A 16725-nucleotide genomic window follows, 5' to 3' on the forward strand; every position below is an offset into this window, starting at 1 on the left:
CCTCATTTTCACTGGTAATCACTATGTTAGACGTCCAATCGCCATTAACCTTTTTGGTGAACACCACAACAAAAAAGTCATTTAGCACTTCTGCCATTTCCATATTTTCTGTTGTTGTCTCTCTGATGGGTTCCTCTTGGGGTGCCACCTGGAACTGGGGTACCACTGAGCCTTCCTGACCCACCAGTCTGGGCTCCCTTTACACTGTACTGCTGTGACCAGCCTACCAAGCCCTCTCCCAGGCTCCAGCCTGCACTTTTGCCACAACACATACAGGTAGGGACAGACCCAGCTGCATTACATACAGACAGGTTCTTTAACGAGTCCTTGCATGGGAAGGCACAGCTAGAGCACCTCCCAGTTCCTAAGGCACATACCTCCTCTCTGGAGTGTAAACCCAAAATTATAACATCTTGCACTGCACAGGGAACTGTACAGCGTAAGCTCAGGAAATTCGCCCCCTCCCTCAATGTGAAGAGGAAATATACACACTGGTTTTAGACAAAGCAAAAACAAGTTTATTAACTACAAAAGATAGATTTTAAGTGATTATAAGGGATAGCAAACAGATCAAAGCAAATTACCTAGGAAATAAACAAAACACGTAAACTAAGCTTAATATACTAAAGAGATTGGATATCAATAGCAAATTCTCACCCTAAACCAGAGGTGGGCAAACTACAGCCTGAGGGCCACATCCAGCCCGCTGGACCCTCCTGCCTAGCCCCTGGCCCCTCCCCTGCTGTTCCTCCTCCCCTGCAGCCTCATCTCACTGCGCTGCCAGCACAGTGCTCTGGGCAGCAGGGCTGCGAGCTCCTGGGGCAGCGCAACTGCAGAGCCCGGCCTGACCCAGTGCTCTGAGCTGCGCAGTGGCGTGGCTGGCTCCAGCTGAGCAGCACAGCTGTAGCACCACCAGCCACCAGTGCTCCAGGCAGCATGCTAAGGGGGCAGGGAGCAGAGGGGTTGGCTATGGGGCAGGGGAGTTCGGGGAGGGTGGTCGGGGCCAGGGGTGTGGATAGGGATCGGGGTGGTCAGAGGGCGGGGAACAGGGGGATTGAATGGGGGTAAGGGTCCTGGGGGCAATCAGGAAGGAAGGGGGGGTTGGATGGGGCCGTGGTGGGTAGTTAGGGGCAGGGATTCCTGGGGTGGTCAGGGAGAAAGGGTGGTTGGATGGGGCAGGGATCCTGTGGGGGGCAGTCAGGAATGAGAGGAGGGGTTGGATGGGGTGGCGGGGGGCAGTCACGGGTGGGGGTTCCAGGGGCGGTCAGGGGATGGGGGTGGGGGGTGGATGGGACAGGGGTCCCAAGGGGGGCCGTCAGGGGGCAAGAAGCGGGGGGGTCAGATGGGGGTGGGGGTCAGGCCATGCCTGGCTGTTTGGGGAGGCACAGCCTCCCCTAATCAGCCCTCCATACAATTTTGGAAACCCGATGGGGCCCTCAGGCCAAGAAGTTTGCCCGCCTCTGCCCGAAACGATGATACAAGCAGGCTGCAGGTTCTTAAGGGGCAAGCTGTGCTGGCTGACAGCTTAGAAACCCCAGTTGTTCCATTCACAGACTAAAAATTCCTTTAGCCTGGGTCCTGCACTTCCCCCCAGTTTGGTCTTTGTTCCTCACATGCTTCCAGGAGTTTTCTTGAGTGCAGAGTCAGTGAAGAACCTCGATGATGTCACTCCCCTGCCTTATATAGCTTTGCATATGGTGGAAACCCTTTGTTTCAAAGCTTGGATCCCAGGCCAGTTAGTGGAAAAACACTGGTATCCCAAGATGGAGTCCAGCACCAGATGACCTGGGGACATGTCCCTGTAGCGTCATAGCACCCATGAGTCAGAGGCTGTTAGTAGAGTCCTCAGGAAGGCCCCGAGGTGAGAAATAAGCTTCTTCTCAGGCCTATAGTTCTCCCTAATGGTTCATTAGCTCTCATCTAGACTGAGAGTCTTTTGTCTAGTGGGTGTTGCCCATATATAAACACATTTATAACACAGATATATAGTCACTATTCCTAACTTCAAATGCAAAAATAATACATGCATACAAATCGGATAATAATATTCAGTAAATCACAGCCTTTCCAGTGATCTCACATGACCTAACTTGCATAGAAGACATCAGAACTACGCCATAATAATATCAAAATAATATCACTGGGAAGAACATAGGGTGCAGTGTCACAATCTCTCCTCCCTCCCATTGAGTAATGGGCCTACACTGTGCTTGGTTTTCCTTTTGCTTCTCATGTATTTGTAGAATATTTTCTTTTTACCCTTTGACTCTAGCTAGTTTAATCTCATTTTGTGCTTTGGCCTTTCTCATTTTTGTCCCTACATGCTTGTGCTGTTTGTTTATATTCATCATTGGTAATTTGACCTAGTTTCCACTTTTTGTAGGATTCTTTTTTTGAGTTTCAGATCACTGAAGATCTCCTGGGTAAGCCAGCGTGGTCTCTTGCCATACTTCCTATCTTTTTTATGCAGTGGGGTAGTTTGCTCTTGTGTCCTTAATAATGTCTCTTTGAAAAACTGCCAACTTTCTCGAACTGTTTTTCCCCTTAGCCTTGCTTGCCATAAGATCTTACCTACCAACTCCCTACGTATGCTAAAGTCTGCCTTCTTGAAATCCATTATCTTTATTGTGCTGTTGTCCTTCCTATCATTCCTTAGAATCATGAACTCTACCATTTCATGATCGCTTTAACCCAAGCAGCCTTCCGCTTTCAAATTCTCAACCAGTTCCTCCCTATTTGTCAAAAACAAATCTAGAAAAGCCTCCCTACTTTCTGAAAAAATTGTCTCCAATGCATTCCAAGAACTTGTGGGTAATCTGTGCCCTGCTGTATTATTTTCCCAACAGATGTCTGTGATTTTGTTCACATCTATTTTGTTCTTCTTTGTTGCACTCCTAGTCAATGTCGTTGGGTGGAGAGTCTAAATCCTAATTATCTCAGCCATAACTTACTGTTTCTTTATCACCGAGAGGCTGCTTTTGTAAGTCATTTAATCTGAGACATTGTAATGTGTTTGCAGTTGATGGAGATCCACATTTCCTTATAGACGTACCACAGAAAAAAGACCATCTTTGCTTCAATATCAATTTAGACCCAGGTGTGGTGTTAAACCTAGTAAATGACCCTGATACAGGTGAGTTAATATTAATCTAAAGTAAAAGGGCAAAAAGGGCACTTCTCCCTGGTGTGAGGTTTATCTGCCATATATCCCCATACTAGGCATTTAAGTGGGTCTAGTGAGGGTTTATAGGGCTCCTATCATATAGCCCGCTGGTTCTCAAACTTTAGCAACCAAAGGACCCCCATTTTGATTTACAATTTTTGCAGACCCCAAAACCCACTGTTCCATCCTAGGCCCTGCCCCCACTCCACCCCAGGCCCTGCCCCCACTCTACCGCTTCCCCCAAGGCACCACCCCCGCCCCCCCTCTTCCCGCCCTGCTCTACCCCCACCTCTCCTCTTCCCCACCTCTTTCTGCTCCTCCCCCTCCCTCTCAGCGTCTCCTGCACACCAGCTGTTCCCAGACCTGACTTGTGGAGTACCCTCGCGATCCCCAGGGGTCCATGTACCTCTGTTTGAGAAACCCTGATATAGCCCATAAATAAGAACATACATAAGAACATAAGAACGGCCCTAATGGGTCAGACCAAAGGTCTATCTAGCCCAGTATCCTGTCATAGAATCATAGAATATCAAGGTTGGAAGGGACCTCAGGAGGTCATCTAGTCCAACCCCGTGCTCAAAGCAGGACCAATCCCCAACTAAATCATCCCAGCCAGGGCTTTGTCAAGCCTGACCTTAAAAACCTCTAAGGAAGGAGAATCCACCACCTCCCTAGGTAACGCATTTCAGTGTTTCACCACCCTCCTAGTGAAAAAGTTTTTCCTAATATCCAACCTAAGCCCCCCTCAATGCAACTTGAGACCATCGCTCCTTGTTCTGTCAAACCAGTGCCAGTGCCAGGTGCCCCAGAGGGAATGACCAGAACAGGTAATCATTAAGTGATCCATCCCGTCGCTCGTTCCCAACTTCTGGCAAACAGAGGCTAGGGACACCATTCCTGCCCATCCTGGCTAATAGCCATTGGTGGACCTATCCTCCATGAATTTATCTAGTTCTTTTTTGAACCCTGTTATGGTCTTGGCCTTCACAACATCCTCTGGCAAGGAGTTCCACAGGCTGACTGTGCGTTGTGTGAAGAAATACTTCCTTTTATTTGTTTTAAACCTGCTGCCTATTAATTTCATTTGGTGACCCCTAGTTCTTGTGTTATGAGAAGTAGTAAACAACACTTCCTTATCTACTTTCTCTACCCCTGTTATGATTTTATAGACCTCAATCATATCTCTTTTCCAAGCTGAAAAGTCCCAGCCTTATTAATCTCTATTCATACAGCAGCCATTCCATACCCCTAATAATTTTTGGTGCCCTTTTCTGAACGTTTTCCAATTCCAATATATTTTTTTTGAGATGGGGCAACCACATCTGCACACAGTATTCAAGATGTGGGTGTACCATGGATTTATATAGAGACAACATGATATTTTCTATCCTATTATCTATCCCTTTCTTAATTATTCCCAGCATTCTGTTCGCTTTTTTGACTGCTGCTGCACATTGAGTGGATATTTTCAGAGAACTATCCACAATGACTCCAAGATCTCTTTCTTGAGTGGGAACAGCTAATTTATACCCCCATCATTTTATATGAGTAGTTGAGATTATGCTTTCCAATGTGATTACTTTGCATTTATCAACATTAAATTTCATTTGCCATTTTGTTGCCCAGTCACCCAGTTTTGAGAGATCCTTTTGTAGCTCTTCGCAGTCTGCCTGGGTCTTAACTATCTTTAGTAATTTTGTATCATCTGCAAATTTTGCCACCTCACTGTTTACCCCTTTTTCCAGATCATTTATGAATATGTTGAACTCTCCACTCCCTACCCCTAGGATTCAGCTTGCTCTGTAAATCCCCTCACACTTCCTGCAGCAAAGAGGACAGAGAAAAGGACTTTGGTCTGTGAAGACTTCAGGTCTCTCCTTTTCCTGAGGTCCACCAGCGAAATCCCAGGTCTCTTATTTCTGGAGGCTGGCCTTTTATCTGCGTTGGACAATGGCCTCAAGCTGCAATAAGCTAAATATTCCTACCAATTCTTAACTATTCAATTTCTAAATCCTTTTTTCTATTCAACTTAACTGTGTATCCACGACGGTGTAAGGAAGATGATAAAAACCTACCAGTCCTGAATAGGAAAAATTCCTTCCCACCCCCTAAAACAGGTGATCAGTCAGACCCAAGACATCCTAAAAAAAACAGTTCCTATGCTATCTAACTATGCGGAGGGAGTGTGGGTTTAGATAAAATGGGACAAGAGGCTTGAGAAATCTCAGGCAAGAGTTTAAGTTGATGATCATGGGGAACAATCCCTTATCCCTTTGGCTAGTCAAAGGGTGGAGCAGTGCCCCTGGGAAGGAGGTGCCTACTCCTGCATACACTCCCACTTTCATTCCAAAGCTGTCTGGTGCCTTCTGGATCCAATCAAGTCTCCCACCCACTAAACCAGGTGGAGGCATTCTGCTCATCCATCTCCTTAAGTGATATACGACCTGAAACTTGCTAAACTAATGCTCCCTAATGCAACTGCTATGTCAGTGGTCTAAAGCTTCATGTGCAGGAGAGGCCAAAATGAAAAGAAATACAGGCAAGAGACTGAAGGAGAGAAAGGTGGAGTAGTAAATTGGTAGCCAGTGAAAGGATTGGAAATTATGCTATAAAGTGGTTCAGCTGCATAGTACTTTCCTTCTCCACGTCATTCCTCAACATTTCCTGATCAGAATCTATCTGTACAGTAATAGCACTTTTTGTTCCTTTATAACAGGCATCACAGTTAATGGGCAGCTTATTGGAAAAAAGAAAGTCAGCAACAATGGACAGACCCAGAAAACGTATATTGGAAAACTTGGGATTGTAAATACACAACTGGATTTAAAAATAGAAATAACGACTGAAAAAATCACCCTCCAGAATGGCAGAAACACAGCCACTTTTACCTGGCTTGATACAATCACCCTACAAAAGGAAGGGTAAAGTACAACACAAAAGCCCAGACTTGTTCAAGAATGTTCAAACTTATGAAAACATTAGTATCTAAATGTAATTAAGGCTGATGGCAGTGGCAAACTGATTGACAAATCCTTGGAAGCCACGTGCCCTGTTCGTGCATTCAATTGCTTGTTTCAATACTGTTATGAGTGAGGCTTGGGAGGAAGAAATAAAGTAGAAACATTGCTCAGAGGTACCAAGAAATATGTGTTATTGGAGCTATGGAAATGTTCAGATGCTTAGAGAGGGGTTGGTGCTTCACATTCTGCTGATGAACAAATGAAACAATTTTTTGTACTTCTGAAGTCCAGGCCTAGCTGGACTCATGTGTGGAGGAAGAGAGGAGACAAGAAGAGGCTTGTTTGTGCAACAGTTCTACACAAAAACAGCACTGGGCCAGATCTTCACCTGTTATAAATCAGCACAGTTCAAATGACCCAGTGGAGCTAATCCGATTTACACCAGCTGATGATTTGCTCTAGTGATTTTAAGCATCAGCCCAGGAGAGAGAGAGGAAGTCACGAAATGCGTACAGAACAACTTGAACTGCACAAATATCTGAATAACTAATTTTTCTGAATCCATTTTAAAAGTGGTTTATTTTTTACTTTGACTTCACTTAAGCTCTAAGACAACAATACAACTTTATTTTGGGACTCGACCTCAGTGTTACAAGGGGTAACCACTATTTGATTTACCGCTCTCAAGCAAATACTTTGCGGTTTGGGGGTTGTTTGAATGTGCAAATATTTTTATAAGCTCATAGCAAAGCACTCTCATCGTGGGGGCTTGTCATTGAGAAAGCCAACAACATTTTTAAATTGTATTTGTAGAACTAAATTTTCACCATTTTTTTTCTCTTGAAGATGTGTTCATAACATAAAAAGAATTGTGTATATAAACAAAAGGCTCAGCCTCTGGTCATGCTAGGTGCTGATTCAAGAAAGCACTTCTGCACACACTTAGTTGAGCATATGTTTAAGTGCTGTCCCAAACAAGGATGCTTTCCTGAATTAGGATCTTAGATATAAACAGTACCATCCTACAGCTACCTACAGACATAAAGACCTCTGCATCTGTATGGAACCCCACTGACTTCAGTGGAGCTCCAGATGAGCACAGGAGTATCTGTGTGTGCATACAGTGTCAGGATTGAGGTTTTAGTCTCTTCACTCTTCAATTCTTTGCTACCACATATTAAACGTCACTTGTTGAAATATTTTGTTTGATTTATGGATCTTCCAGAAAGTTTTGTTTAAAAAAAAAAACCCCATCTTACTCTGCCAGATGGATTTTCCATAGATCCCCTGGTCTGTTAGTTAACTTATTGTCCACAATATTAAATGTTGAAAACCAAAACTGAACAGTTGTGAGGTCTCTTCACAAATTTTATCTTTCATCTTTCTTCTCCTGCTGCAGTTTGACTATGGAGATAAACAGGGAAAAGAATCTAGTGCTTTCATTCAGAGATGGTGCAACTTTTATTGTTGTTTTGCATCGAGTATGGAAGAAGCATCCTCTACACCAGGACTTCCTAGGATTCTACACACTGGATAGTCACAAGGTGTCTGAACACACCCATGGCTTATTAGGTAGGAATTCACGTCCATTGAAATGGATGAACGCTACCTTAATTTAAAAGACTAACATTTTCCTGACTGGTTCATTTAGGGAAAAGTAATCATGTGTTCACATTCTCAGAGCTAAGATGTACAGAATATGTTAAAAGTATCGCCTCCTGTATATTAACTCTTTCATTGTATCTGGTCCTAGTTTGTATATTAAAAATAAAAATGGGATATAGGGCTATAACTTCAATAAAAAACTGCATTATGGAAAAGCCTGAGAATATGAAAACATGCTTTGTAAGCGAGAGAGAGTGTATAGCTCATGTCTTAAACTCATAGAAATTACAAATGGAGATGACCTAATAGATCACATTTAGCTCATTCTCTTGGGGTAAGTGCAGAAGTTTTCCCTACAGTATATTTTCGTATGCTTTGTTTAGGCTAGTTTTAAATGTCTCAAGATATGGGATTCTACTACTTCTCTTGGGAGATATGCCATAAACTAATAGGTCTCCCCATTAGGCAGTTTTTCTGGGAATTTCAAAATTTCCTTCTCTTAATTTCATCCCCTCACTGCTAGTTATACCTTTTTGTATGTATCCAATGTAGCTGACGGCCATCAGTTGATTTTACAGCAGTTTTTGATATTGTATTTTCTTCCCTTATTTTCAGGACAGTTTTTCCAGCACATTGATTTTGAAGTTTTTGACATCCGTCCTGGATCTGACCCTGAGAAACCACATGCCACAATGATTGTCAAAAACAATAAACTGACAGTAACTAGGTAACCAAATGATTAGGAAATACTTCCTTACCCGGAAAAGATCTGTAATTTGGGCGGGGGGGGGAGATAGGAACATTCTCTAGCTGTTACAGTACAGGATTGGGTTCGGGTCTTTTTTCCATAAAAGACAGGCAACACAATAGTCTCCCTGAGAGACAGAGCACAGTGCGAGAGTCTCCTTCTGTAAGAATCTCCATCTTGAACTGTTTCACAGCACAGCATTCTTCCCCAAGTGAACAGGCAGGAACCTTACATCTACAAAGCTGCAGGACATAACAAAATTATAACCTCTCCTTACAATTATTTAGCTACATATTCCTGATAATGCAACAGACTTGCTGTTTGACCTTGGAAAAGCCACTTAAACCCTGTTTACACTCGAAAAAACTACCTGTTGTTGCCTAGAAGGTACCAACTGAATGGATCCAGCATGATTTAGTGGCAAGCATAGACAAAGACCGCTACTGTATTCATAGGTAAATACTAGTCTAACCAATTTATACAAAGACAAACCTGGTAAAATTGCTAAGCTCACAAACAGACAGATTCAGAATCAGAGATGCATCACATTACAAAGTACTATTATTTTGGTTAATTCATGCTTTTTGTCTTTGTTTCAGGGTTAGTGAGAAAGATTACGGAAAAGACCCCAGTCATGGAACAATCATCCCCTGCTGGTTTATTCATAACAATGGTACAGGACTGATTGATGGAGCTCACACCAACTATATTGTTTCCAACCTATTTAGCACACCATTTATAAACTAAGCAACAAACGTACATGTGCAATCTCATTCTTTAAATAAAATGCTTTCTAATAACCAAGAAACAGTTAGCTACAAGAAAACAATATAGAGAAATAAAGTTGCTTTTACTCATTATTAAATGAAGCTGATCACTGCAGTTTTTATTCTTTGATACTTTCCCAACTTTGACGCACATGGCATGTCTCAGTAGTCACTTTTGAGTAAATATTATGATCTGGATAGTAATTTTGTCTCCCTTTGGCCTGCGGCATGTGTACATCTAGTATAATGTTTATATGTTTGCTTCAACTATAGACTGTGAGATCTGCTCCTGCTCACATTAAAGTCAATGGCAAAACGTGCATAAACTCCAGTGGGAACAGAATTGTGCCCATTAGTTGTGCCTGGTGGCCCAGTCAATGTGGGTAGCTAGTCACACCAGGAAAGGAAGGTGTACCACTTGATTCTTATTCACCTGACAGGGCAGCATGGTGCATTTATGCCTGCACAGCCTTCTATGCAGAGAGAAAAGGAGCTTCTGTCAGATCAAAGTCTCAACATGTAGGATAGATTTTACTGTTCAGAGGCATTTCTTACCCTTTCCTGGCTTATTTTCCCCAGCCCCTTTGGGAATCAGGTGTCTATGCTATTTCCAGGAGCTCCTGTTCTCTTACTAAGCTTAAATGGCAGGCAGATGACAGCTGCTGCAAGGCTTCTGGATTCTCAGAATAGGTTTAATCCTTCATGTACCAACAATTGGGATGGTTCCATCCAAAGTGTCAAACATCATATATAACATTAAACATACATCCATGAAGATAAAATCCGTGTTTGGCAATTTTAACATAAAATTAAGACTACTAGAGGACTTTTCAGTTGTACTTTACTTTTCAAGGGATGTGCATTTAATTTCCAAACATGCATCATTTATAACACTGGCACAATATTATGGCTTTACAACTCAGAAATATGTATTTCTTTACCCAAGTGTTCTACAAGATAATACAAAGTGACTTGATTCCTGATGCCTGGTCTAAACAGAGGAGCATTATTGGCAGAGTTGGGGGAGGGGAGGGGAGCAGGACTGGAATAATTTGAGGTGTTGCAGGACAAGATTTAATTGCATTGGTAAATCTTTATGTAGTTCCAAAACTGGAATAATTGGATGGGGAAAGGGATGTTGTGACAGTCTATACTTTTATGGTCATCAATTTTACAAGACTATGATAAATTTTGTACAAAGTATGTCTTGTGAAATATCATTTAAAACATCATCTTCTGATGAACATTATTGTCCTGGTAAAATAGGTGTATCAACATTGTATGTAAAGTTATATGTTTCTACTGTTTAACATTGCTGTAACGTGTTCCAGAGTTAGAAAAGCAGGCCCAAAGCAGTTTTTCAGAGACAAAGAAAGACTAGCAACCCAGCCAGGTGTTAGAGCTATCACTGGTTTAAACAGTCATTCTTCAGCAATGGAAGGGATAAACAAGAAATTTACATTTCATCACAGAGACGGTTCAGTCCACACATCCACAAGAACTACTTGTCACCTGCACCCCAGGTGGGGGTAATACTCAAAAATGGGAGTGTGGTATATGAGAGAGAGAGTGGCCTCCATTTCACCTCTTTTCCTCCCATCTCTCTGCTCATGACATTGACTACCCTCAAAGAACTGAATTAAGGGGGAGTGATCCGAGGCTGAAAGGAGACCCAACCTGTGAAATTTACAACAGCATATGGTGAGACAAAACCTTTGCTTTTAAGTTCACTTAGCTTGTTAAATTAGGTATTAGCTTGCATATTACTCTTTTATTTTCTTTTATAACCAATCCTGACTTTTATGCACCATCACTTGTAATCACTTAAAATCTATCTTTCTGTAGTTAATAAACTTATCTTATTGTTTTACCTTAACCAATGTGTTTGAATTAGAGTGTGTGGGGAAACTCCATTTGGGATAACAAAGCTGGTACGTGTATCATTTTCCTTTGATAAAATGATGGACTTTCTGTGAGCTTGCATTATTCAGCAGTGTGCTGGACAGTACAAGATGCACATTCCTCGGGGAACAAGGCTGGTAATTTAAATTTGCCGGTGTCGCCCTGTATGTAATTCTAGAGTGACTGGTCAGATTGCTCATGTTTAGCTGGAAGTGGATTTGCATGCTGAAGGCTATGTGAGCAGACCGGGAGTGACTGCTCAGACAGTAAAGCAATGTAAAAGGCACCCCAGGCTAGAAAGTTAATGGGACACAGCTGTATCCTGGGTAATGTCACAGATGTAAAGGCCAGAAAGGATGTACACTGGCAGAGCTGGGAACAAAGGTTGACTTAACTCACTCAGTGGCTTGAGACCACAGACAGAAGAAACTTTTTATGTATGTAAGTACAGTATTAGGTCATTGGGAAAGGGGCTGACAGGAAAATGTCCAACGCTTTTATCATATGACATTGAAAAAAATTAAAATGGCCACATTGTTTGGTATGAATCAGAGTTCCACTGATTCAGGAAAATGCAGTGCTTCTGCTTTTTTTGTGATGCCGTATTTCACATGGTCCATTGACACAACACAAGTAGGCAGAATTCCTGGAATGATGACAAGCATGAGCTCAGTAAATAACAGAACTTGTATTTATTACTAGAAGAGGGGACAGAGGCAGCTCCCCTGTTGGTGCTACTGAGTCCACAAACACTTTTACTTTTCCTCAGCACGCAGCACACACCCAACTGTGCATTTCCTCTCAGGGCTACTTGCTGAGTCAGAGTCCTTCCCGCTTGGGAGGAGCCACAGGTTTTGAGGCTGTCTCACCCACAGACCCAGCCATCACACTAATTCTGTTACGCTGCTCCTCCTCTTGGAAGAGATGCATCCTCACACTAACATAACAAACCACATGATCAACAGAACAAACTATGAAAACACAATCTTTATGCCAAACTGGCATGCTGGTATGTTGATTGCTACTCAGAGAGGAAATGTCACTTTTGTCATAACCAGGAGTACTCTAGGGTGGGACCTATTGCTTCCCTGGCAGGAAAAAGATCCCCTTATTTAGTGCCATGTTTTAACATTGGAGGGTCTCTTGCTAAATTAGCTACTCTTTTTTTGCAGTTCCAAGTGACCGTGTCATCACCAGATCCATACCTTACCAATGTCCCAACAGATAGCTCCATAATGCTGTCAAGTCTGTCATTATTTTCTATACCTTGGCTCAAATTACCCCTTTCACACTTGAGGGGATTATTACATTTTCTACCAGCATTAACTACATATTATAGTGGCATAATTCCAGAAAATTACAGGGATGTGTTTTCCAATTATAGTACATGTTTTATCCCTCACGTTAAGGTTGACTCCGTACCTCATCAGAAAATCAGTTCCAACCAATGCCCCTTGATCAGAGTCCTTTTCCACAATGAAAACTCATACCAATTTAAGGTTGTCAATTTCTATAGTGGTTTGCCAAATCTGTTACATTCAGCCTTTGACTATTAGCCAGTCTGACTACCCCCAAAGTAGGGCATAAGTTTCTGAGAGCTGTGCCTAGAGGCTTCTTTTCCTACCTTTTCAGACAACACAGCAGCTTGTGCCCCAGAATTGACTGGACCTCACATAAGACTCCCTCAATCTTCCTGGGCAGATAGATGTCACTCCCCCCATCAGCACTCACATAACTTGGTGGCCTAGCATTTGCCAGTAAACAGCTTGTGGCACTGTTTCCTGCACCAGTCCATCCAACAGCAATCTTCATCAGTGGGCAGTGTGGTTTTAAGTGGCTAGACTGTCCACATTTCCAGCAGGCCTGATCCTCTACAGCATTTGCTAATTGAACCCTACTGCATTGCCTTGTTCTTCTTAACCAAAAACCTGCATGCCTCAAGCTCAGTTTTTTTTTGTCCCTGTGGAGTTACCTGCTGCCTTTCCATCGAAAACTGTCTGACTTGCCTAATCAGAACAAGGAGCAATGGTCTCAAGTTGCAGTGGGGGAGGTTTAGGTTGGATATTAGGAAAAACTTTTTCACTAGAAGGGTGGTGAAGCACTGGAATGCGTTACCTAGGGAGGTGGTGGAATCTCCTTCCTTAGAGGTTTTTAAGGTCAGGCTGGGATGATTTAGTTGGGGATTGGTCCTGCTTTGAGCAGGGGGTTGGACTAGATGACCTCCTGAGGTCCCTTCCAACCCTGATATTCTGTGATCAGTATTTCCACTGCTTCCCGCAGACTTTTAATTGTATTACTGATCCCTCCCCCCATTGCTGTGTCCCTGAGCTCCATGACCCTGGATCCTCGCTGCTCCCTCACGTCTTTCTAGCTCATGGAACTGCTCCAGTTCATTTGCTAGCGTGATGGCTTTTATCAAGCATCTGGAGTTTTGCACTCCACAGTTGTAGCTGGACATCCCCCCCATTAGCAATGATGTGGTCTCGCACTAGGCTGACCTGTTCTACTCTGTCCCATCCTGGGCAGGCTTTTGCTGCTCAAACATTATATATAGTGCTCTTTGTTCTGTCGGTGGGAGATTTATTATCTCAAAGACTTTTGTAACTATTCAAGATGGTGCACTCCACAAAGATGCTTCAAATTGTAGCTGCCAAGACAAAATTTTGACCTACACTATAGGGATAGAGTATTTTTAACAGCAGCAGCCTTGTCGTGGACCTTACCAGAGAAGATTAGACAGAGCCCGACCACATTCAGGACTAACTGTCACGCCCAACAGTTTGCTAAGGCCTTTACCCTGTCATGGCATTTTCACATGTCCCTGTCCCACATTTAGGGATTGTCTATATAGGGAAATTGACTGGAAAAGTTATTGTGGAATAAGCTATTCTGCAATAACTATTACCTAATACTGCCCTGTGTGGGGACACTAGTCCAGAATAAAAGTCAGTGTATTTAAGAAGAATGGGAGTGCACTAATCATGCTGGCATAAAGTGATTTTTATTCCAGAATAGTGTGTGCATATAAGGAGCTATTTTGCTCAATTTCTGCATGGAGACCACCCCATATATTGGATGAGAAGAAGGAAAGAAGAGAAAAAAACCCAATAACCAAAAATGAAAACTAGTGACAAAAGGAAGACATGAAAATTATTGCCAGTCAACGCATGCTCAATGCTATTAATAATTGTTCTACGTTTGATCCTAAGCTCATTGAAATGAACAGAAAGATTGTCATTGACTTCAGTGGGCTTTGGATCAGGTTGTTATATACCACAGTAATAGAAAAACCTAAGATGCATAGCTCTGCTTGCTATCAGTGGACAGAGACTCACATTAGAAGCATACTCTGAGGTTCGTTCTTTTTTGTGTATTTATGTTTTTAATTCCATTATTATGAAAGAGTGAAATGTGGATACAAGAGAAAATTCTCCTCTAATACCCTATGCACCACAACTGAAGTCTTAACAGAGTTTTATGTATATGCTGTATGTGACTGCAATTTTGGCCTAAATAATATAGACTGTAACATGAACAAAACAGAGAGCAGGAGCAAAAACACATCTGGAGGAGCAATAGTTTTGCATCTGCTGTAAAATAAATGTAATTCCCATACCTATCATCATCTGAAGCAGGCTAGAACTCAGCTTATGTACCAGAGACTCCATGAAGTCCATTAGGAATTAGCTATTGATTTTACACGGTGATAGGCAACAGTATTAAACCCTCAGTATCTGACATGTCCTAGGTACTTCAAAGAACTTTCTAAAGTATTATGGTTGGATAAAATGGTTACTCATCTTCTCATAACTATTGTTCTTTGAGCTGTGTTGTTCATGTCCATTCCAATCAGATGTGTGCGTGTGCACATGCATAGTAGTCAGAAGATTTTTCTCAGAGCAGCAACCATTGGGTCAGCTTGGGTGCCCCCTGGAGTCGCGTCTTCTTGACTCTCAATATAGAGCCGGGCTGACCCACCACCCCCTCAGTTCCTTCTTGCCGGCTACTCCAACAGAGGGGTAGGAGGGTGGGTATTGGAATGGACATGAACAACACACCTCGAAGAACAACAGTTATGAGGTGAGTAACCATTTTTCTTCTTCGAGTGCTTGTTCGTGTCCATTCCAATCAGGTAACTCACAAGCCCAAGTTGAGGAGGTGGGGTCAGAGTCGTCCACTGATTGGAGTAGTTCTCTTCCAAAGGCCGCATCTTCTCTGGCCTGCTGGGTGATTGCATAGTACCTGGTGAAAGTGCGTACGGAGGATCATGTCATTGCTCTGCAGATTTCCTGGGTGGGAACCTGAGCCAGGAACACCATTGACGAGGCCTGAGCCCTGATGAAGTGTGCGGTGATTGGAAGAGTGGGCACTTTTGCCAGGTTGTAGCACTCACTGATGTAGGACGTGATCCATGAGGAAATTCACTGAAAAGAGACAGAAATAACTGGACCAACTGTTGGAATGGCTTCGTTCTCCTGATGTAGAAGGTTAGCGCTCTGCGGACATCCAATCAGTTAAGCCTTTGCTCCCTGCTGCTCAAGTGAGGCTTAGGATAGAATACTGGGAGGAAGATGTCCTGGTTCATCTGAAACTGGGAGACAACCTTCAGGAGGAAAGCTGGGTGGGGCCCAAGCTGAACCTTGTCCTTCTTGAACATAGTGTAAGAGGGCTCTGATGTCAGGGCCTTGAGCTCAGATACACTTCTGGACGAGGTTATCGCTACCAGAAATGCTACTTTGTATGAGAAAGAGAGAGCAGGGAGCACATTGCCAAAGGTTCAAAGGGTGGTCCCATGAGTCTGGAAAGGACCAAATTGAGGTCCCAAGCTGGGACAGGCTGCCGGACACACAGGTATAGCCTGTCAGGACCTTTAAGGAAATGACTGACCATAGGGTTAGCAAAGACTGAGCGGCCCTCTGCCCCTGGGTGAAAGGCAGAGATGGTGGCCAAACGAACCCTTACTGCTGACATGGACACCCCCTGCTGCTTGAGATGGAGAAGATAGTCTAATATAAGTGGAACGGAGGCGAGCGTCAGGGACGAACCGTGCTGCGCTGACCAGATTGAAAATCTCTTCCACTTGGCAAGGTAGGTGGCTCTCATGGAGGATTTTCTACTGCCAAGGAGGACTCGTCTAACGTGATCGAAGCAAGAGAGCTCTGTCAGGTTCATCCATGGAGCTTCCATGCCATGAGGTGCAGAGACTCGAGGTTCGGGCATTGGAGACGGCCATGATCCTGAGTTAGTTAGTCTGGAAAGAGCAGCAAGGTGACTGGAGCTTCCATGGACATTTCCAGGAGTGATGAGTACCGGTGCTGGTGGGGCCAGGCTGGAGCTATCAATAGCACAGAAGCTTGTTCCCTCTGTATCTTGAGGAGCTCCTTGTGAATGCGCGGAATGGGCAGAAAGGTGTACAGTAGATGGCCTCTCTTCTTGGGAGGAGGAACATGTCCACGATGGAGCTTGGGCTGTGGTTTAGGAAGGAGGAAAACTGCTGGCACTTCATGTTGCGTTGCATGGCAAGCAGGTCTATCTGGGGAAAACCCCACTGATGGAAGATTGAGTTTGCCACGTCTGGGA

The 16725-nt window shown here is 43.4% G+C and overlaps 1 protein-coding gene across 2 annotated transcripts in view; it reads left to right on the plus strand.

The window, feature by feature from the left end:
• Positions 1-9341, plus strand: part of LOC140914487 (inter-alpha-trypsin inhibitor heavy chain H3-like) — a 49649-nt gene extending 40308 nt beyond the window's left edge. Inside the window, exons 15-19 of one of the 2 annotated variants that reach the window (XM_073352405.1) lie at positions 3020-3133; positions 5880-6084; positions 7523-7695; positions 8344-8455; positions 9076-9341. In XM_073352405.1, the coding sequence (XP_073208506.1) occupies positions 3020-3133; positions 5880-6084; positions 7523-7695; positions 8344-8455; positions 9076-9223 (752 nt within the window). In that variant the 3' untranslated portion in view covers positions 9224-9341. The remainder of the gene's footprint in view (positions 1-3019; positions 3134-5879; positions 6085-7522; positions 7696-8343; positions 8456-9075) is intronic. The other variant, XM_073352407.1, reaches the window with a different exon arrangement.
• Positions 9342-16725: the final 7384 nt, after the last annotated feature.

This window comes from Lepidochelys kempii, chromosome 7 (assembly GCF_965140265.1).
Source record: "Lepidochelys kempii isolate rLepKem1 chromosome 7, rLepKem1.hap2, whole genome shotgun sequence".
Taxonomy (NCBI): Eukaryota; Metazoa; Chordata; order Testudines; family Cheloniidae; genus Lepidochelys; species Lepidochelys kempii.